Source organism: Triticum dicoccoides, chromosome 4B (assembly GCF_002162155.2).
Source record: "Triticum dicoccoides isolate Atlit2015 ecotype Zavitan chromosome 4B, WEW_v2.0, whole genome shotgun sequence".
Lineage (NCBI taxonomy): Eukaryota > Viridiplantae > Streptophyta > Magnoliopsida > Poales > Poaceae > Triticum > Triticum dicoccoides.
Genome location: NC_041387.1, coordinates 207,734,706 through 207,758,193, shown reverse-complemented (window position 1 = coordinate 207,758,193; position 23,488 = coordinate 207,734,706). Strand labels below are relative to the sequence as shown.

The following is a 23,488-nucleotide window of genomic DNA, read 5'->3' as shown; positions in this document are numbered from 1 at the left end:
CCAATCTACTCTCCAGTACAAATCTACACTTTTCTTTTCTTTTCTTTTGTGGACGAATATAATGGCAGACCTATTGCATTTGCATCATATCCATTGCTGACCTGTTTGTTATCTCAGCGTGCGTCATACCATACGTACTATTTTTAGGCTCCAAAACTGCATGCCAAACCACTGGAGCAGAAGAGGCATTGACAAAAAGCAGAAGAGGCAATGCCAAGAAAGGCAGGAAACATTTACAGAGGCTGGAAGAAAAATAGAGGAAAGGCTCTGACCTCCACCAAGATGGTCATGGTCATCCTCATCCTAGCCTTCCGGCTCTCCATTCTTCTCCTCCTCCTCCTCGCGGCCGGCCGGGTTGTGGTCGCCGCTGAGCCTGATGCCTCCCCACCAGGCACCGAGGCGGCGGCGCTACTGCGCCTCAAGGCGTCGTTCAAGGACCCGACCAACGCGCTAGAGGCGTGGTCGCCGTTGTTGCCCCCGGCGCCGTGCAACGCCTCTAGGCCTTGGCCTGGGGTGCAGTGCTTCAAGGGCAGCCTCATCGGCCTCCGGCTGGTGCACCTTAACCTCTCCGGCGCATTCGACTTTGCTGCGCTCGCCAACCTACCGGGCCTGCACTCAATCAACCTCAGGCGCAACGCCTTCGCAGGCCCGCTGCCGGCGAGCCTCGCCACCGTCCGCAGCCTCCGTGCGCTGTATCTGTCGCACAACGGCTTCACCGGCCCTATCCCCGGCGACGTGTTTGCCAACATGCGCTGGCTCAAGAAGCTCTACCTCGACAACAACGACCTGTCCGGCCCGCTGCCAGCTGCCGCCATCGCCGGCGCGCCGCGCCTCATCGAGCTCCACCTCGACCACAACAAGATCGAGGGCGCCGTCCCCGAGCTCCTCCCCAAGTCTCTCCGGCTGTTCAACGTGTCGCACAACCGCCTCACGGGCGTGCTCCCGCGCGCTGTCGCCACGCGGTTCAACGAGTCTGCGTTTGCCGGTAACCCAGCCCTGTGCGGGGCCCCAGGGAGCGACGCCAAGGCCTGTGCGCCGGTGGCCGCACCGGTGGCCGCGGTGGCCGCGCCAGCGCCCTTGTCGATGCCGCCGATGACGGCGGCGGACTACTTCGCCGTGGAGGAGGAGACCAGCATCGTCGTCGTGATCGGTATCATCCTGCTCGTCATCGCGCTGGTCTCCGGGGCGATGGTCCTCATGCTGCAGCAAGACGAGCAGCGGAATAGCGCGCCGCCGCCGGCGTACTACGACGCCCCTGTCGCCAGCGGCGGCATCGCCCCCAAGCCGGCCGTGACAGCCGCGCCTCGCACCTCAGGGGTGGCGATGGAAACTGGCGGGTCCAGCCGCGGCGGCAGCAGCAGCCAGGGCTCGACACGTGGTGGTGCCGTCAGCAAGCGGATGGACGAGTTCGTCCTGATGAGCAAGTCGAGCGGCGAGTTCGGGCTGCAGGACATGATGAAGGCTTCGGCGGAGGTGCTCGGCAACGGCACACTCGGGTCCGCGTACAAGGCCGCCATGCGAAACGGCATCACCGTGGCCGTGAAGCGCATGCGCGACATGAACCGCGTGGGCCGCGAGGAGTTTGAGAACCATCTGCGCGTGCTCGGAGAGCTACGCCACCCCAACTTGCTTGCTCCCCTCGGCTACCATTACCGCAAGGAGGAGAAGCTCATCGTCTCTGAGCTCATGCCACGCGGCAGCCTCCTCTATGTCCTCCACGGTAAGACCGTAATTACGAACCAATATGATTACTAGTACTTACTCCCTCCGTCTAGGTGAGTAAGTCATCTTAGGTTGTGCACCGTGACCAAGGAGGGGAAAACGAGAGAACTTAATGTTCATTTGCTAATTAATAGCATTGCATGCAATGAACTAACCACTGCATGTCGTGTTTGGTAGTCTCAAGTCATTAAAAGCATGCACACCCCACATCTCTTATTGGTTGATATGTCAAGAAACAAGAAACGATGTAGAATTTAATGCACCGCGCCAAAATATTTTGGGATTATTTGGTTTTCGTAAGATGACCTACACACCTAGACGGAGGGAGTAATACTACTCCTTCCGTAAACTAATATAAAAGCATTTTGATCACTACTTTAATTGTCTAAATGCTCATATATTAGTTTACAAAGGGATTACTAGCTAAATATGTTGCTATGGCAGAAAACAACATCTAAAAAGTGATGTCGTGTGTGATCGATTGTGCTCGGCCATGATGGTATCAAACCTACCCTCTCAAACACCCCCTCCCCCCTCCCTAATTTCACAGGAGTGGCCCCTACCCCACATTGTTTTCTTATAAAAACTAAAAGTTATTTTACGGCGGTCTAGCATTACTCTTCAGATCTTATCCGGAGAAGGGTGGACAGATGAGAGATGAGATGAAGTAGGTGTCGGATCTGATCCTCGACGGCTGTCGTTGAACCCAAACCAACCAAGTCTTCCTAGGCTCTGTTGCACACCGACAATGGATTGGATAATAAGCGAGGTCGCGCAGCCAAGTACGGCCACCAGTGCAGGTAACTGGTACACCATGCATGGCTAACCTGTACACCATGCATAGTCGTCGTGGGAGCTAACTTTGTGCCTATGGTTGATGAGCAATCATCGCAACACCGTCAAAACCGACCACAAAGTAGAGGGAGACGAGATGGTGGCGTAGAAGCCCTAGTGTAGAAACCCTTGCAGCTGCTTGATCTGTTGATTATTTAGACGAAAAGCTTAATTCTATTACACATAAATAAACCAGTTGACCTACTTCAATATACTTCAAAAAGAAAAACAATCGGTTAAGTTACTCCTTGCGGGATTATATGGATGGCAGCCATAAATTAGCGCTTCTTTTTATTATTAAACCATTGAAAACAAAAAATACTATGTAAATTGACCTAATTAACGGTATATTTAACTAACTGCCTGCCCAATTAACTACATTAATGATTTGATATTTTCAGATTGTTTTAGCTTTAGTGACCGCATGATGTATGGACTCTCCATTTATTTTTACTCCGCATATAAGATACATCTTAGGTCAAACTTTGTAAGGTTTGATCAAATTTATATTAAAAACATTAACATCTAAATCCTGGGATATACAATATGAAAATTATAAAAAGTTTGACTCAAGGCAGATCTTTTATGAGGACTAAAAAACGGCGGGAGTACCACAGATAGTTAATCACTTGGTTAATGTTTACTATAATGTCTATGTGTAACTAAAATGACGTCTGTGTGATCGATCGGTGCAGGGGACCAGAGTCCCAATAGGGTGGTGCTGGACTGGCCGACGCGGCTGAGGATCGCCCTCGGCGTGGCGCGGGGCATGGCATACCTCCACGAGAAGCTCGGCATGCCGACGATGCAGTTCGTGAGCATGGACGGCGCCGACTTCGATGCGCCGCCCCCGCCGCCGCCTCACGGGAACCTCAAGTCCGGAAATATCCTCCTCGACGCCAACCTGGAGCCGCACATCGTGGACTACGGCTTCTTCCCGCTCGTCAACGCGCCGCAGGCGCCTCAGGCCTTGTTCGCGTTCCGATCGCCGGAGGCTGTCGCCGCGCTCCAGCAGCAACAGCGCGTGCCCGTTTCGGCCAGGTCCGACGTGTACTGCTTCGGCGTCGTGCTGCTGGAGCTCATCACGGGGAGATTCCCCTCGCAGTACCTCCTCAATGCGCGCGGTGGCACAGATGTCGTGCACTGGGCGGCTGAGGCGGTGACCGAGGGTAGCGAGCACGAGGTCGTCGACCCCGTCATCGCCGCGGCCGGCGGGGGCTCCGCCGTGCAGCTGGTGCGTATCGCCATTGAATGCACCGACCCCGCGCCGGAGAGCCGGCCCAACATGGCAGAGGTGGCGAGGATGGTGGAAGAGGTCGCCAGCGCCTCCGGCGCGTCGTGACCACTGCTCGCCGGTGCATGGGGTGGGAGGAGTGATACGCGATGCAAGTCTGCGCGTGCATGTGTACTTCGAACGGGATCAAATCCCAGCCTTTGATCAGTGGGAGGGTGAGTGTCAGAATTGGCAAAGGCGAGGGGCATGGTTAGTTGGGCTGCGCGTGAATTCAAGGTCTGAATTTATAAAAACAGATGAAAATCAGGGGCAGAGGGTGATCATGCCACTCCACATCTCTAGTGACTTTAGGCAACAATTTATTCTAGTTGGAGGATGGAATCAACGGCCATACTTGTGTGAATTTTCTAGACTCTGTTTTACCTTGTATACATGTAATAATAGGATTATGTATTTGTTCAAAAATACATTTTGGATTTTAGTTTTGCTAGTACTTACAAGGCAAACTTGCATTTTTACTAGCGGTATAAATGAATTGAACTTTGGTGGCGCTGTCGGATATAAATTTGTATATATATATTTATGACGAAGATTCGGACTCTAAACCTAAGCAGAATACTACTCTCTCTGTTTCTATCTAAATATAAGATATTTTGGCAGTTCAAATCTAAACTGCCAAAATGTCTTATGTTTAAAAAACAGAGGTTGTACCAAAATTTGGAGACAAATGTGCATCTTGTTTTGAAGAACCGACTAGAGAATTAGGTCAAATCACTGAGGTTAAAATTAGAAGTGAAGACCGGAGTGAAGCTGAGCCCTCAGGCACTCTCGACAAACCGGAGGTCGATTTGGTCTAGGCCATTAGATCTTTACCCAGGGCGCTATCAACCGTCTCATAAACTTTCAGTTGCATCCCTTTGTAATATGCATGTCCCCGCCAGGGCAATTTGCTCATTTCCATATATGTTGGGATATAACTATTAGGTATGACCCGCCCAGGAGGGGCCGGGTTATACCTATGACGACTCATGATATGAAGCCCACGAAGACATTGAAGATGCCGGTTCATAGGCGAGGGCCCAAGGCCCAAGGGCGACTCTAGGCTCATAGAAGTAAACCACCATACGTGTAAGACTTGTATTGTAAGGCATGTATAGGTAGTCACCGAGCCAGACACGTTGTCGATTAGCCGGCCGGGACTCCGTGAGCCGTTGGGTGTCAACCTGTGTATATAAAGGGATGACCCTGCGGCGGTTCAGGGCAAGAAACAACAGATCGAAAGCTAGGTCAAGCGGATTCGCTCCCTGGTAATCGAGACATAAGCAATACCACCTCAAACTGGATTAGGCCTTTACCTTCACCGCAAGGGGCCGAACCAGTATAAACTCCTGTGTCCTTTGTCCCGTTTAACCCCTTTAAGCTAACCTAAGTTGCGATGGCTCCACGATTAAGTCCTTTCACTAGGATATCTGCCGTGACTATTCCATGACAGTTGGCGCCCACCATGGGGCCAGCGCACGGTGGTTTCGAGTTCTTAAAGGGCAGCTTCGAAGGGCTCAAGGGATACGATGTGGGCCAAATGACCAAGAGTTGTCGCGGCAAGCTCTACATCAACAATGCAGGCTGGGGCCCCGAGGCCGGCTCAATTGAGTACGGGTACCGGGTCCCCTTCGGCGGAATTCACGTCTTCATTGGCAAGATCGGCGAGCCGGGCCCTGAGCCGGACATCTACACCGACATCATCGAGACGGCTCAGCGTGCAAGACCCGCTCGCGCTCAGCCCGCCGTGAAGCGTGCCTTCATGGGATTCATCCATGGAGCGGAATTTGATGAAGGGTCAATGTCTGGTGGTGAGACGGCCATCTACTCTGACTGTGAGTCATCCACGGGCGAGACTACTTCCTTGTACCAATTGCAAGACGGCGGGCTTGGGGGCTGTTCCGATGGCGATAGTATTCCGGACCCCTATGAGTCGCCAAACCGGGTTGCGATCTTCATGGCTGGTACGCAGCCTGGGCAAAATTCTTCAACCGCGGCAGCGATGACTTCCGGGTCAGCAGCGGTCTTAATGTTGGAGAAAAATTGCTGTTTTTTGCCGCTTAAACAGAAGGTGGGGCGGCTCAAGCGTGATTGAAATGATATGGGGCAGCTGATGATGGCTGTAATCAAATATGCCGACTCTGATAGTACCAAGGACCCCGAGTCTGATGATGACAAGCCGGGAAAGGGAAAGAAGAATGGCAACGCCAAGGGTCCACAACATAACCCGACGAATCAGGGGGGTAACGGTAAATGCAAGGCTGATGGTAACTTGGAGTTTGTGGCTAACACCAATGCATAGAGCAATAATCAGTGTCATAAGGGGAGGCCGCCTCCTCGGACCGGTGGATCAGGTCCTACTCTTGAGAAATTACTGAATGAGCCCTGTCCAAAGCATGGCACGCAGGAGAAACCAGCCACTCACCTTTGGAAGGATTGTTCAATTATGATGGATTTCAAAAATTCTAACTTGCTTCACAGCAATCATGGGCCGGGCGGCGGCTCAGGTTCCGGTGGTGGCGATTCCCATGGCCCGGGCTACGGAGGTGTCGGTTCTAATTCCAACTTCCAGGGCCACCAACACCATCAAAGTAATCAGGGTGGTTATAATCAAGGTAATCAAGGTGGTTATAATCAAGATAATCAGGGTGGTTACAATCAACAATCCGGCCAAGGGAATCAGCAACAGCAACAGTCTAGATATCAAAGTCAACCGAAGCAGTTGAATACAGGACAGTACCACGTTTCACCATGAGTCTATGCAAGTGGGACCAGAAGCTTCACAAGAGGGATGTGAACGGCATTGAGCCGGCAGTTCCCCAATACTTGCAATGGTCTGAGTAGCCCATTATGTGGAGCCGAGAGGATCACCCGCCCCGGGTTGATAATCCGGGTCACTTAGCTTTGTTGGTGGCGGCTTAGGGTGGTGGATACAAATTCACTAAGGTACTCATGGATGGAGGTAGCAGCATTAATATCCTTTATTATGATACTTTCCGTCGTATGGGATTAACTGATAAAAATCTCAAGACGTCCAATACTGTTTTCCATGGAGTGGTGCCTAGTAAGTCAGCGTACCCTGTAGGCAAGATTGAGCTGGAAGTGGCCTTTGGAGATGAGTATGATTCCAGGGCCGAGAAGTTGACCTTTGAGGTGGTCAAGATCAGAAGCCCGTACCACGCTCTGTTTGGACGGCTGGCTTATGCTAAGGCACGACCATGTTATGTTTATTTGCAGCTCAAGATGTAGGGTTACAAAGGGACCATTATAGTGCATGGGAGTCGGAAAATAGCTTTGGAGTGTCAAGACGGTGATGTTGCTTACGTTGAGTCTGTCTACGCAATAAAGGAGTTGAAGTTCTATAAAGATAATGTCGATCCGGCTGATATGACATCTATGAAAAAGCGTACTATAGAGCATGATCCGGTGCTGAAGTTTAAATCAGCCGACGACACTAAACTGGTTGATTTTGTTCCTGGCGACTCATCCAAGCAGGTCAATATCAGTGCTAACCTGGATCCAAAATAGGAAAGCCGCTCATTGAGTTCATCCGTGAGAATCGGGACATCTTTGCATGGAAACCTTCTGACATGCCAGGTGTACCGAGGAAACTCGCTGAGCACACTCTTAACGTTGATCCAAAGTTTAAGTCGGTCAAGCAACTCCTTCGTCGCTTCAATGAGGAGAGGCAGAAGGCCATTGGAGAAGAAGTGGCCCGCCTCTTAGTGGCTGGGTTCAATGTTGAAGTCTTTCATCCTGAGTGGTTGGCTAACCCAGTGCTGGTGCTTAAGAAGAACGACACTTGGCTTATGTGTGTGGACAACACGGGCTTAAATAAGGCTTGTCCGGCTGATCCTTTTGCTCTCCCTCGTATTGATGAAATCATTGATGCTACGGCGAGTTGTGAGCGTTGAGTTTTTTGGATGCTTATTCTGGTTATCATCAGATCAAGATGGCAGTTAAGGACCAGGAGAAGACAACTTTCATCACTCCCTTTGGAGCCTTCTGCTTTGTGTCTATGCCCTTTGGGCTTAAGAGTGCCCAGGCGACTTACCAGCGGTCTCCACAGTCAGATTGGGCGCAATATTATGGTGAAATCCAGAGAGAAAGAAACCTTGATAGATGATTTGAAGGAGACCTTCGACAATCTCCGGGTCTACAAGATGATGCTTAACCCGACCAAATGCGTTTTGGTGTGCCAGCACGCAAGCTTTTGGGTTTTCTGGTTTCTAACAGAGGCATTGAGGCTAACCCGGAGAAGATCAGGGCCATTACCTCCATGGCAAAGCCGGCGTGTATTAATGATGTTCAACGTCTGGCGGGTCGTATTGCTGCCTTAAGCCGGTTCATAAGCCGGTTGGGTGAGAAGGCCATACCGCTATACCAGATGATGAAGAAAACAGATGACTTTGTCTGGAGTGATGCTTCTAATGACGCATTTGAGGCTTTGAAGAGACAGCTCGCTGAGCCGCCAGTACTTGCTGCTCCTATTGATAAGGATCCGTTATTGTTATATGTGGCTACTAACGCTCGGGCCGTCAGTGTAGCCATTGTGGTGGAACGGAAAGAGGCTGGCAAGGAATATCCGGTTCAACAGTCGGTTTACTATATCAGTGAGGTGCTTATTGAGTCCAAGCAGAGGTATCCACACTGACAGAAGCTCGTTTATGGGGTGTTCATGGCCAGCCGGAAGCTTACACAATATTTTCTGGGTCTTGCCATCACCGTGGTCAGTTCTGCTCCCTTAGGGGATATTATTCAAAATAGAGAAGCCACAAGGCGGGTAACCAAGTGGGCCATTGAGCTTGGGCCTCATGGTTTGAAGTATATGCCTCGCACTGACATCAAGTCTCAAGCACTGGTGGATTTCATCAACGACTGCACAGAGCTGCAGATGCCTGAAGAGAAGGCAGATAACACATATTGGACTATTTACTTTGATGGATCCAGGCAATTGGAGGGCTCGAGGGCATGAGTTGTCTTAGCTTCCCCTCGAGGTGACAAGTTTTGTTATGTTCTAAGGTTGATGTTTCCCTGTACTAACAATGCAGCTGAGTATGAAGCCTTGCTCCATGGTCTTCGGATGGCTAAGGAAATGAACTTAAGCCGGGTGGGATGTTTCGGCGATTCAGACTTGGTGTCTCAATAAGTCTTAGGCACCTGGGATTCTAAGGATCCCCTCATGGCGGCTTATCTCCGCGAAGTTGATGCTATTGCTGGGCACTTCAAGGGTTATCAATTGGAACACATTGATCGCAGGAAAAATGAGGCGGTTGATGCGTTAAGCCAGTTGGGGTCTCAGCGTAAGCCGGTGCCAACTAACACTTTCATGGGTGTTATGCATAACCCTTCTGTCAAATTGCCTACAGAGGAAGATATGGCTATTCCTGACTCGGAGGCACAATTGGTGGCGGCTCTTCACGCTATCCCAGATTGGACAGTACCATATTTGGCTTATATGACCAGGGGTGAGTTACCTGAGGATGAAACTTTGGCCAAACAGATAACCCGGCGGTCTAAGTCAATGGCAATTGCCAATGGCGAGTTACACCATTACAGTGTCACTGGGGCGTTTCAGCGTTGCGTCTCTCTCGAGGAGGGTCGTGAGATTCTTTGTGAGATTCATGAAGGAGATTGTGGTCATCATGCTGGCTCAAAGTCCCTTGTGGACAAAGCTTTGCGTCATGGATTTTATTGGCTGACGGCTCATGCTGATGCTGAGGATTTGGTCAGTAAATGTGATGGTTGTCAGAAATTTTCACGGCGAGCTCACGTGCCGGCTCAAGAATTGAGGACGATTCCAATTACTTGGCTGTTTGCTATCTGGGGGCTCGATATGGTTGCACCTTTTAAAATGTCCAAGGATAAAAGACTCACCTTTTGGTGGCGGTTAACAAATTCACAAAGTGGGTCGAAGCAGAGCTGATCAGTAAGTGTGATGTGGCAACGGCGGTTCAATTCATTAAAAGGGTGATTTTTCGCTTTGGCTTTCCCCACAGCATCATAACTGATAATGGCACTAATCTGTCCAAAGGTGCTATGAAAGAGTTTTGTCAACGTGAGCATATTCGACTTGACGTGTCGTCAGTAGCTCACCCCCAATCCAATGGTCAAGCTGAAAGAGCCAATCAAGAAATTTTGAGAGGCATCAAGCCCCGGCTTATGGTTCCTTTGCAAAGGACGCCGGGTTGTTGGGTGGAGGAGTTACCTTCAGTGATATGGAGTATCAATACTACCCCTAACAGATCTACAGGTTACACGCCTTTTTTCATGGTATACGGAGAAGGGGCGGTTCTTCATTGTGACATCCGTCACAACTCACCCCGTGTGGCGGCTTACGTTGAAGCTGATAATGAACAAGCACGTCAGGATGCACTTGACCTGTTAGATGAGAAGCATGACCTTGCGGCAGCCCGCTCAGTGATTTACCAACAATATCTGCGCCATTACCACAGCCACCGGGCTAAGTCCAGAACCATTCAAGAAGGTGATTTAGTGCTCCAGATCATCCAGGATCAAATTGACATGCACAAATTATCCCCACCTTGGGAAGGACCCTTTGTGGTCAGCAAGAACTTGAACAACGGGTCATACTACCTTATCGATATTCGAGAGTACAAGGACTCACGCAAGTCGGAGGAGGAGACCCGCCGGCCGTGGAATATTGCTCACCTTCGACCTTACTACACTTGAGCCATCGGCTCTTATGATGTACATATTTTGACAATGTATATATTATGAGGATTATAATAAAGTCGGCATCCCGGATAAAGCAGGGCCTCTGTCGTTTTCATCTTCAATAATGAGTTTTCTTCATCATGATTTCAAGATCATTAGGGGGCTTGATCGTATTCGAATAACAGCCATTAACCCTTTTGGTCTGGCTTCCTGATCGTAATAGAATCATCACCGTTAAAACACTTTGATCACTAGAGGGCTTGATCATATTTGAATCACAGCCATTAACTGTTTGAGTCCGGCTTCCTGATCGTATCCGAATCATAGCCGTTAAAACACTTTTATCACTAGGGGGCTTGATCGTATTCGAATCACAACCATTAACCCTTTTGGTCCGGCTTCCTTATCGTATTCGAATCATAGCCGTTAAAACACTTTGATAACTTGGGGGCTTGGTCGTATTCGAATTATATCTGTTAACCCTCTTGGTCCAGCTTCCTGGTCGTATTCGAACCATAGCCATTAAACATCACAAACCACTTGGGGGCTTGGTCGTATTTGAATCATAGCCATTAACCCTCTTGGTCCGGCTTCTTGATCGTATTCGAATCATAGCCATTAATCATTATGGTCACTTGGGGGGGGGGGGCTTCCTGATCGTATTCGAATCATAGCTGTCGATACCCCTTTGATCAGTGTAATGCCAAAAACCATTCGGGGGCTTCCTGATCTTATTCGAATCATAGCTATTAACCCTTATGGTCCGGCTTCTTGCTCGTATTTCAAGCATATCCTCGTTTTTCCTCATTTGGCTTGATTTTCTGAAGATTTTTCCGGTTCTTCTTGATATTATCTTGCCTTTTTTGGCTTCAAGTGATTCCGGCCATTTAGCCTTCAATCTCACAGCTCATATTTGAATCATGCATGTGGTTTCTATTACCCAACTTAAGGAGAGGTGACAAGTCGCCCATACATGATGATATCAAGTACTTGGAAGTTTTGGCTTCTAAATGTTTTGGGTTATCACCCTTACTACACAAGTATCATAAACCGGCAGTATGGTTCAATATCACATGTATGATATTGTTATTATAATTATGTCTAAATTCTGGTTAAACCAGCCCTATCTATAACCGTTTTAAAACATCAATGGTTGTATATGAGGTATTATGACCCGCCCTGCGGTAAACCACCAAAGGCTCTTGTGATCTACTTGTGTGTAGGATAATTCAAAATTTTCGTCTGCACCAGTCAACATCACAATAAGTCTAAAAGGATAACTATCAAGTGGCGGCTTAACAACGTTGAGCACAACATAAACGTGCACGATGGCACGGCAAAGCAAAGTTATTGCTACCCTATTACATGACCCAAAATAGTCAAAATGATTAACTATTTTTAGAAGATCACAAATATGAACCACCCGTCGGATCAATCTTCTTGACTCTGATGGCCTGACGCTTCCGGATCATCCCTCTCCGCTTCTTCATCCTATTCTACTTCCTGGAAGGTTGGTGATGACCAGTCAATGCCATTCAAAGCTTGGAATTCAGCTTCATCATCAATAAGCTCGGATGGTTCAACTTCAGGAGCAAAAGTGTGCTTACGGATTGGGGGTATTAGATCTTTCACTTTGTAAGACGACGTCGGCATCTTCTGATTTTCCAAGTTATAAGCCGACTAATATTTGGTAAGGTCTGTTTCATTGGCAATCAGACTGGCCAGGGGATGTATGTTCTTCATGCAGGTGGCAAAGTCTTTCTTGTCAAAAGGGGTGTCGTCTTCCTTAAAGCTTGGATACCCGATAGATATATCGGCCGGGTCTAGCTCCGGTAACCATGCTTTGGCCCGGCTTAAAGCCGTCATAGCTTCGGCTCTTGGAGACGATCGCTTCATCTCACTAAACCTTTTAGGCAGAATGGAAAGTTTCCTCAACACATCAACCAAGAGAGTGGGGGCTTTGTTAGATGGAGAAATTGTGGCCAACGCGCGCTGAGCCCGAGTATAAAGCTGCTCCACTAGTGTGTAAACGCCTTCAGCTTCACAAGCATATCTTGGTTGAGATTGGTGCTCCTAGGGCCTGCAAAATAATCGTGGATGGATTAAAGGCAGTTCATATCATCCAGGAAGATATTCAAATTTGATAATCATAAGGCGACTCACCAAAGATAGCCGAATAAATCTGAGACACATGGCATTTTTAGCCGGAAAGTTTAGTGGTCACCTCCTCAAGAGCCGCCTTCGCCTTTTCAGCCCGTTGTGTTAAGGCAATCTTCTCTTCAGCCCAGGCGCTTTTTTCAACTTCAAAGCCGGTCATCAGTTTTTCTGCTTCAGCCACGCTGAATTCGAACTTTGAGTTCGCCTTCCGGGTCTCAGTCTCTTGCAGCTCCAGACGAGTCTTCAAGTCAGACAGCTCTGATTGAAGATGAGCAGTGGTGGTCTGTACATACACCGGATCAAAATCATAAGTCAGATTTAGCTATAAACATGAAGTCCCAAGCCTTTTGTAAGAAACAACACTTGGCAATTGGGGGATAATGTCTACCGAAAAAACTACTCATGCAACGGCTTATGTGAATAAGTCCCAAGCACTTTGCGAGCAAGAATACTTGGCACTTGGGGGCTAATGCATATTGCTTGTTTTCTTACTACTTTACGGTGACCCGGCTGTGCTCCAAGCGGTCACAGCCGGCTCATGAGAACTACACAAGTAAGTACTGTCTTCTACACAAGAATATAAAGGACCGGCTCATTCATGCTGATAAAACCGGCCCTTGGGGGCTACGGATTCACTGTTAATCATTACAACTATACTTTAAACTAGATGCTTTAAGACGGATTTTAAAAGAGTCTGACAAAGGGTATTACTTATGCTCATGGTTAATCTAAGTCTACAACATATTCATCATAAATAGTAGACTTGGGGGCTGACAGGATGTGCATAACTCAATAAAGGAAGGGTTCATACCTCAAATTTTTGGTGCATTTTCTTCACCATGTCAACTGATAACCCACAAGTATAGGGGATTGCAACAGTTTTCAAGGGTAGATTATCCAGCCCAAATTTATTGATTCGACACAAGGGGAGCCAAAGAATATTCTCAAGTATTAGCAGTTGAGTTGTTAATTCAACCACACCAGGAAAACTTAATATCTGCAGCAAAGTATTTAGTAGCAAAGTAATATGGAAGTAATGGTAACAGTGGCAGTTTTGTAGTAATTGTAACAATGGCACAGTAAATTAACTAAGCAAACATCAATATGTGAAGAGCTTGTAGTGATTGGATCAGTGAAGGATAATTATGTCGGATGCGATTCCTCATGCAACAGTTATAACATAGGGTGACACGGAACTAGCTCCAAGTCATCAATGTAATGTAGGCCTGTATTCCAAATATAGTCATATGTGCTTATGGAAAAGAACTTAAATGACATCTTTTGTCCTACCTCCCGTGGCAGCGGGGTCCTATTGGAAACAAAGGGATATTAAGGCCTCCTTTTAATAGAGTACCAGACCAAAGCATTAAAACTTAGTGATTACATGAACTCCTCAAACTACGATCATCACCGGGAGTGGTCCCGATTATTGTCACTTCGGGGTTACCGGATCATAACACGTAGTAGGTGACTATTGACTTGCAAGATAGGATCAAGAACTCACATATATTCATGAAAACATAATAGGTTCAGATCTGAAATCATGGCACTCGGGCCCTAGTGACAAGCATTAAGCATAGCGAAGTCATAGCAACATCAATCTTAGAACATAATGGATACTAGGGATCAAACCCTAACAAAACTAACTCGATTACATGGTAAATCTCATCCAACCCATCACAGTCCAGCAAGCCTACGATGGAATTACTCACACACGGCGGTGAGCATCATGAAATTGGTGATGGAGGATGGTTGATGATGACGACGGCGACGGATTCCCCTCTCTGGAGCCCCAAACGGACTCCAGATCAGCCTTCCCGAGAGAGATTAGGGCCTGGCGGCGGCTCCGTATCATAAAATGTGATGAATCCTTCTCTCTCATTTTTTCTCCCCGAAGGTGAATATATAGAGTTGGAGTTGAGGTCAGTGGAGCATCAGGGGGGCCCACGAGGCAGGGGGCACGCCCAGGGGGTAGGGCATGCCCCCCACCCTCGTGGATAGGGTGTGGGCCCCCTGGCCTTGATTCTTTCGTCAGTATTTTTTATTAGTTCTAAAAATATTCTCCGTGAAGTTTCAGGTCATTCCAAGAACTTTTATTTCTGCACAAAAATAACACCATGGCAATTCTGCTGAAAACAATGTTAGTCCGGGTTAGTTCCATTCAAAACATGCAAGTTAGAGTCCAAAACAAGGGCAGAAGTGTTTAGAAAAGTAGATACGATGGAGACGTATCAACTCCCCCAAGCTTAAACCTTTGCTTGTCCTCAAGCAATTCAGTTGACAAACTGAAAGTGATAAAGAAAAACTTTTACAAACTCTGTTTGCTCTTGTTGTTGCAAATATGTAAATCCAGCATTCAAGTTTCAGCAAAGATTATGAACTAACCACATTTACAATAACATTTAGCTCTCATATTTACTCATATCAATGGCATAATCAACTAGCGAGCAATAATAATAAATCTCGGATGACAACACTTTCTCAAAACAATCATAATATGATATAACAAGATGGTATCTCGCTAGCCCTTTTTGAGACTGCAAAACATAAATGCAGAGCACCTCTGAAGATCAAGGACTGACTAGACATTTTAATTCATGGTAAAAGAGATCCAGTCATAGTTATACTCAATATAAATTAATAGTAATGGATGCAAATGACAGTGGTGATCTCCAACTGGTGCTTTTTAATAAGAGGATGATGACTCAACTTAAAACTAAATAGATAGGCCCTTCACAGATGGAAGCAAGGATTTGTAGAGATGCCAGAGCTCGAGTTTGAAACAGAGATAAAAAATATTTTGAGCAGCATACTTTCGTTGTCAACATAACAACCGAGAGATCTCGATATTTTCCATGTTACACACATTATAGGCGGTTCACAAACAGAATGGTAAAGTTTAAACTCCCCCACCACCAGCAAGCATCAATCCATGGCTTGCCCAAAACAACAGGTGCCTCCAACTAACAACAATCCTTGGGAGTTTTGTTTGCAATTATTTTGATTTGAGCATGGGACTGGGAATCCCGATTACCGACCATTTTCTCATGAGTGAGGAGCGGAGTCCACTCCTCATGAGAATAACCCACCTAGCATGGAAGATATAGACATCCCTAGTTGATACATGAGCTGTTCGAGCATAGAATTTCATTTGAAGGTTTAGAGTTTAGCACACACAAGTTTACTTGGAACGGCAGGTAGATACCGCATATAGGAAGCTATGGTGGACTCATATGGAATAACTTTGGGGTTTATGGATTTTGGATGCACAAGCAGTATTCCTGCTTAGTACAAGTGAAGGCTAGAAAAAGTCTAGGAAGCGACCAACTAGAGAGTGACAACAGTCATGAACATGCATTAAAATTAATCAACACTGAGTGCAAGCATAAGTAGGGTATAAATTACCATGAACTTAAATATCGTGTAGGCTATGTTGATTTTGTTTCAATTACATGTGTGAACATGTGCCAAGTCAAGTCACACGAATCTTCAAAGGAGGATACCACCCTATCATACCACATCACAACCGTTTTAATAGCATGTTGGCACGCAAGGTAAACCATTATAAACTCCTAGCTAATTAAGCATGGCATAAGCAACTATAATCTCTAATTGTCAATGCAAACATGTTTCATTCATAATAGGCTGAATCAGGAATGATGAACTAATCATATTTACAGAAACAAGATAGGTCGAGTTCGTACCAGCTTCTCTCATCTCAATCAGTCCATCATATATCGTCATTATTGCCTTTCACTTTCACAACAGAACGTTGTGTAAAATAATAATAGTGCATGTGCATTGGACTAAGCTAGAATCTGCAAACATCTTAATACACAGGAGAAGACAAGGTGATATGGGCTCTTTGTTAAATCAACAATAATGCATAAAAGCCACTTCAACATTTTCATTGTGGTCTTCTCCTCTCGACCCCCAAAGAAAAGAAAAGAAATAAAACTATTTACACGGAAAATTCCCAACAAGCAAAAGAAGAACAAGAAATCTTTTTGGGTTTTCTTTTAATATTACTACTACAAGCATTGAAAGTAAACTAGCTAAAGGCTACAACTATTTTTTTGGTTTTTCCTAAGGTTTTTCAGAAACACAAGAAGAAAGCAAGAAAAGGAAATAAACTAGCATGGATAGTACAATGAAAAAGTATGAGCACTGACAACTAGCATGAGTGTGTGAACATGAATGTAATGTCGGTGAGAAATACGTACTCCCCCAAGCTTAGGCTTTTGGCCTAAGTTGGTCTATGCCCATGGATCGAAGCTACTCTCTTCGGTGTACCGAGGAGGGTCCTTAGGCTGCCACTGGTTGGCAATCTCCTCCGAATCCCACTGATAAATAGATTGCCGATAACGGTCAAGTGGTGGCTCAGGCTCAGGCTCTGGGACTTGTTTCAGCCTCCAGTATGCATAAATGGCCTCGGGCAAGATGAGGTACGTGCCTGAAAGTATGTCAAACAACTAGGGCGCATGCAAGATAATAGTCTCACAGTGAGTTTTATTAAATATCAAATTATACTTAAGCATCTTCTTATTATTTTTAATAATAAATTCATGTGCTACCATACTCTTATAATCTAGAAAAATAGGGGGCAACAACTTTTCCTCTTTCTCATAATGCCTAATAGGTATCTTAAAGTGTGCAGCAAGGCGCGAAGCAAAGATACCACTGAAGATGGGGCCCTTTGTACAGTTCAAACTTAATCGCTTAGCAATAACAACGCCTAAACTGAAAGTTGTATCACGAAACAAAGCATGGCGCAAAATAAAAATATTAGGGGCACTAAGATTTCCACTGTTCCCGCGACCAATTAAACATCTACTAGCAAATATTGTGAAGTAACGTAGAACAGGAAAATGTATACTAGTGATTCTTGCATTGGAAACCTTCCTCGTTTCCCCTACAGTAATGCTATCAATAAATCCATCCACATCACTACGATGTGGTTCCTCTATGCTGCCCACAAAGGGTATCTTGCAGACCCGACAAAAATCATGCAGTGACATCTCCTTAACCTCATCATATAAGTGAAGCTCCACTGAAGGTGGTGATTTCCTAGCATGGAAATAAAAAATTGCACAAAAATATTAGTGAGTAGGAGATACTGTTCGCGTTGGTCGCGGAGGAAGTCGGTGAGGCCCGCATTCTCAGCTAAGTAATAAAAGTCTTCATAAATTCTGGCAGCTCTCAAGAATTCTTCGCAAGGCCATTCGCACGACCGAACCTCCACAGTGCGAGGCAGATTGTATTTGGGCTTTTTATTCTCCTCATTTTGTTTATCCTTCGAGCTTCGGCTCGAAGAGCACCTCAATAATCTCTTCATCAATTTCTGAAATTTTTAGTAACTCAAAATAAAAGTGAACCAAACTCAACAAAATTGATAGCAACTACTCCCACAAGTGCCTAGAGACTATATCATGCATTAGAACTACTTGAGACCAAATAAATTTGACATGCAAGGTCAAGAACAGGGTCACCTAGGCAGTAAAAATTTGCAATGAATAAAGCACTAGAACAAAAACTAATTGGACCATTGGAGGAGTCACATACCAAAGAACAATCCCCCAAAACAGTTTTGTGAGTGGAGCTTTGAGCAAGGAGATCGAAAACGGCAGAAAGATGAGTTAGAACTCGTGCTTGAGCTGGTTGGTGATTTTTTTGGGAGGAAGAAGGAGTGTGTGGGTGCTGGAATAAGTGGAGGGGGCCACCAGGGGCCACGAGGCAAGGGGGCGCACCCAGGGGGGTGGGCGCGCCCTGGACCCTCGTGGCCAGGTGCTAGCTCCCCCTAATGTGTTCTCAGTGCCATATATTCTCAAATATTCTAGAAAAAAAAGGTCATATTTCATTTTCAGGGCATTTGGAGAACTTTTATTTTTAGGGTATTTTTTATTGCAAGGATAATTCAGAAAGCAGACAGAGAATACTATTTTTTGCTTTATTTAATCTAAACAACAGAAAGTAAAAGGAGGGTACAAAGAGTTGTGCTTTCTAACTTCATCCATCTCATGCTCATCAAAAGGAATCCACTAACAAGGTTGATCAAGTCTTGTTAACAAAACCATTCCGAATCGCATGAAACCGAAGAATTTTCGAATAGCACAAGGTTACCTCAACGGGGATATGTATGTCCCCAACAATAAGAATGTCATATTTCTTCTTGGCAGTAGGTAGAGGAAATTCAAAACCTCCAATAGTAATCATTGAAAATTTTCCAATACAATTGATACTGTGGACTTGAGGTTGTTTCCTCAGAGGGTGTACCGTATGCTCATTACCATTAACATGAAAAGTGAAATTGCCTTTGTTGCAATCAATAACATCCCCTACAGTATTCAAAAAGGGTCTACCAAGGATAATTGACATACTATCGTCCTCGGGAATATCAAGAATAACAAAGTATGTTAAAATAGTAACGTTTGCAACCACAACAGGCACATCCTCACAAATACCGACAGGTATAGCAATTGATTTATCGGCCATGTGCAAAGATATTTCAGTAGTATCAACTTATTCAAATCAAGTCTACGATATAAACAGAGAGGCATAACACTAACACCGGCTCCAAGATCACATAAAGCAGTTTTAACATAGTTTCTTTTAATGGAGCATGGTATAGTTGGTACTCCTGGATCTCCAAGTTTCTTAGGTATTCCACCCTTAAAAGTATAATTAGTAAGCATGGTGGAAATTTCATCTTCCGGTATCTTTCTTTTATTTGTAACAATATCTTTCATGTACTTAGCATAAGGATTCATTTTAAGCATATCAGTCAAACACATACGCAAAAAGATAGGTCTAATCATTTCAGCAAAGCACTCAAAATCCTCATCATCCATTTTCTTGGATGGCTTAGGAGGAAAAGGCATGGGTTTTTGAACCCATGGTTCTCTTTCTTTACCGTGCTTCCTAGCAACAAAGTCCCTCTTATCATAATGTTGATTCTTTGATTGTGGGTTATCAAGATCAACAGCAGGTTCAATTTCTACATCATTGTTATTGCTAGGTTGCGCATCAACATGAACATCATCATTAACATCATCACTGGGTTCATGTTTATTACCAGATTGTGTTTCAGCATCAGAAATAGAAATATCATTGGGATTCTCAGGTGTGTCAACAACAGGTTCACTAGAAGCATGCAAAGTTCTATCATTTTTCTTCTTCTTCTTCTTAGAAGGACTAGGTGTGTCAACATTAGTCCCCTGAGAATCTTGCTCAATTCTCTTAGGGTGGCCTTCAGGATAAAAGGTTCCTGAGTCATTTTACCCCCTCTAGTCATAACTCTAACATCATTATCATTTTTCTTGTTATTTAATTCATTGAGAAAATCATTTTGAGCTTTAAGCACTTGTTCTACTTGAGTGGTAACCATAGAAGCATGTTTACTAATAAGTTTAAGTTCACCTTTAAATCTAGACATATAATCACTCAAGTGTTCAATCATATAAGCATTACGTTTCAATTATCTACCAACATAAGCATTGAAGTTTTCTTGTTTAATAATAAAATTATCAAACTCGTCCAAGCATTGGCTAGCAGACTTATTACGAGGGATATCACCTCATCAAATCTATAGAGAGAATTTACCTTTACTACCTGTGTCGGGTTATCAAGACCATGTATTTCTTCAATAGGTAGTAAATCCTTAACATCTTCAGCTTTAATACCCTTTTCTTTCATAGATTTCTTTGCCTCTTGCATATCTTCAGGACTGAGAAATAGAATACCCCTTCTATTCGGAGTTGGCTTAGGAGTTGGTTCAGGAAGTGTCCAATTGGTTTCATTAGTCAACATATTATTCAATAACAATTCAGTTTGATCAACAGTTCTTTCCCTGAAAACACAACCATCACAACTATCCAGGTGGTCTCTGGAAGCATCAGTTAGTCCATTATAAAAGATATCAAGTATTTCATTTTTCTTGAGAGGATGATCAGGCAAAGCATTAAGTACTCGTAGAAGCCTCCCCCAAGCTTGTGGGAGACTCTCTTCTTCAATTTGCACAAAATTATATATTTCCCTTAAGGCAACTTGTTCTTATGAGCGGGGAAATATTTAGCAGAAAAGTAATAAATCATATCCTGGGGACTACGCACACAACCAGGATCAAGAAAATTAAACCATACTTTAGCATCGCCCTTTAATGAGAATGGAAATAACTTAAGGATATAGTAGTAACAAATTTTTTCCTCGTGAGTGAATAGGGTGGCTATATCATTCAGTTTTGTAAGATGTGCCACAACAGTTTCAGATTCATAGCCATAAAAAGGATCAGATTCCACCAAAGTAATTATCTCAGGATCGACAGAGAAATCATAATCCTTATCAGTAATTGTCGGTGTACAAAAGTAGGGGCATAGCTTTTGACCCCTTTACTTGTGCACGGGCAGTCAGAGCCGCCTGCCATGGCCGCACATGAGCAAGGCAAGGGAGGGAAGCCGGAGAAAAGCCAAGGCCGCAGGGACAAGCAAAGCAAAACAACAAAGGACCAAGACCACAAAGGTTGCACGGGCAATACAGGTTGCCCCGGCAAGGACCCTTGCCAATGGCAGCCCGAGCAGCCCCGGCAAGATCCTTGCCGGGGCAGCTCGTCCACACCCACTGAGCGAACCACCTTCGAGCCCACCAACGCTGAGAAGTCATGTCGGGACAGGGTTTGGGAGGCACCTCCGTGGTGGCATGCAGATATTTGTGCAGACATAGAACAATCAAGGTCAAATGGGGATAGGAATGCGGCCGTCCCCACCGAAGAAACCCACGGGATCCCCCGGCAAGATCCTTGCTGGGGAAGCCGGCGCGCCACGGCAAGGCCCTTGCCGGGCCACCCGGCAAGACTGTCGCCAAGCATCCCAGCAAGGCCACCACCAGGCCCGCACCAGCTAGGTTCCTACTGTCGTTCGTGCGCAGCCACCAACCCAACCAGCTGGGCAGGCACCTGCGTGGCAGCATGCAGACCTTCATGGAGGCTCCACCACCGTGCCACCTCAGCTGCCTGCCTGCCTATGTGGCGCTGCATGCGTTGCTGGTCGGGGGCGTGTCGAAGCCAGGAGGGGCGGCGACGGACGGGTCGGGCCTCACCCCCGTCCCCCAATAAAGTGACGGACACCTAAGCCCCGCATTTAATGCATCTTGTCCTGTAATACTAGCGATAACCTCACAACACTGTAGCACTTTCCACCTCCTGTGTGCCACTATGGCAGCCCCTTTCGCCTATAAAAGGAGGCCCATGGCATACTGAGAAGGGATTCGGCTCTTTTGAACCTCACAGCACCCAGAGCTATTTCGAGATCTCAAGAGCACCAATACAACCACCAAAGCAGGATCGTACGGTTTTACGCATCTTTGCGGCCCGAACCTGGGTAACTCCTCTGTGTGCCATCCCCTAGTCCAGCTCTTCTCACGATTCCGTGCCCCGCAACCGCAGAAGGGATTCCAGTGATCCCATAGGTGTCGTTTCCCACCGACATCTTTGGCGCGCCAGGTAGGGGGCAGCGCTGTTGCGAGAATCTGGGCTAGCAGTTGGCCTAGCTGTTCTTCATTGCCATGGCTCCTAAGAAGAAGATGACCACGACGATCGGTTCATCCAGGACCAAGTTGCCGGCACTGGTGTGAGCTAGCAGCGGGCCAGTCGCGGAGAGAACCCGTGGCGCAGCCCGCGAACATCCACATTACCCTGGCGGTTCAGGCATGGCGAGCGGCGACGTTCGCGTGCCAGGCGATGAGCCACCGGTCGCGGACTCCAGAGACGGAGTCGGGCCCCCCTGCAGGCGGCGCGGGGCCCTTCAGGGGTGCCGTCGTCCCGCCAGGCGGCGGCACGGCGACCTCCAAGACACCAACACCGGCGCCCATGGCGCGCTCCTCTCAGGTTGTGCGTGACGAGCAGCGTCACCCTGCCGAAGATCCTGCGCGCCGCCCTGGGAAGAGTCCCGTGCGCGCATCACATGAAGAGGAGGGCCAGCGTGCGCACCGGGGTGCTGACGGAGGTGGCGAACGGCTGCGAAACCGTGACGCAGCTCCTTCTAACATGGTTAGGAGTTGAGGTGCATCGCGGTCCACCCAGCTTTCGCCGCCGCCCACGCCAGCAGAAGCCCTAGCGTGCTCACAGCTGCTCCTCGATTTTCCTCCTGCCGTGGAGAAGCTTGACGAATGGAGGGCCACCGTCTGGAGCCTCTTCGACATCGCCAACAACGACGGGCCGCGGCCGGCGGAACCCGTCGGCCGTTGCTCCGCCGGGCTGCCACGTGCTAGCGGAGACCACGCAGGAGGCGACGCGGCCACGGTGTATTCCCCGCCTCCATCCCGACCGCCCCGGGCGTCGCCTGCCGCAGCGACGCTCGTGATGATATCTCCATGGCGTCGTCCGACCCGTGAATCAACCACGATCAGCGCCAGGTCCTCCAGGAGCGGGCTCACGAGGACGCTCGAACTATGATTGAGCGCCGACGCGACGCGTGCCACCAGTCGGACAGGCGGGCTGGACCCGCTGCGGACCACCCAGCGTCGGGAGGCTACGGTGGCCTACCTTACGAGGTGGGTTGTCCGGCCTTCACCCGTGAGCTGCGGCAGTTCCAGTGGCCCTCCCACCGTACGTTCAAACCTGACGTTGGCGAGAAGTACAATGGCAAGACCCACCCGTCAGAGTTCCTCAGCATCTACACCATCGCGATGCAAGCTGCTGGGGCCCGCTACGATAAGGTGCTTGCCAACTACTTCCCGTTGGCACTCAAGCCTAATGTCATGTCATGGTTGATGCACTTGCTGGTGGATTCCATCTTTTCTTGGGCGGATCTGTGCCATGAGTTTGTTGGCGCC

At 47.1% G+C, this 23,488-nt stretch overlaps 1 protein-coding gene across 1 annotated transcript; it reads left to right on the top strand.

The window, feature by feature from the left end:
• The first annotated feature begins 242 nt into the window (after window positions 1-242).
• LOC119293546 (pollen receptor-like kinase 3) lies at window positions 243-4,349 on the top strand. Its single transcript, XM_037571996.1, has 2 exons — window positions 243-1,720; window positions 3,252-4,349. Exons 1-2 carry the CDS (start codon window positions 283-285, stop codon window positions 3,896-3,898), a joined length of 2,085 nt encoding a protein of 694 aa, XP_037427893.1. The 5' UTR covers window positions 243-282; the 3' UTR covers window positions 3,899-4,349.
• The last annotated feature ends 19,139 nt before the right edge of the window (window positions 4,350-23,488 follow it).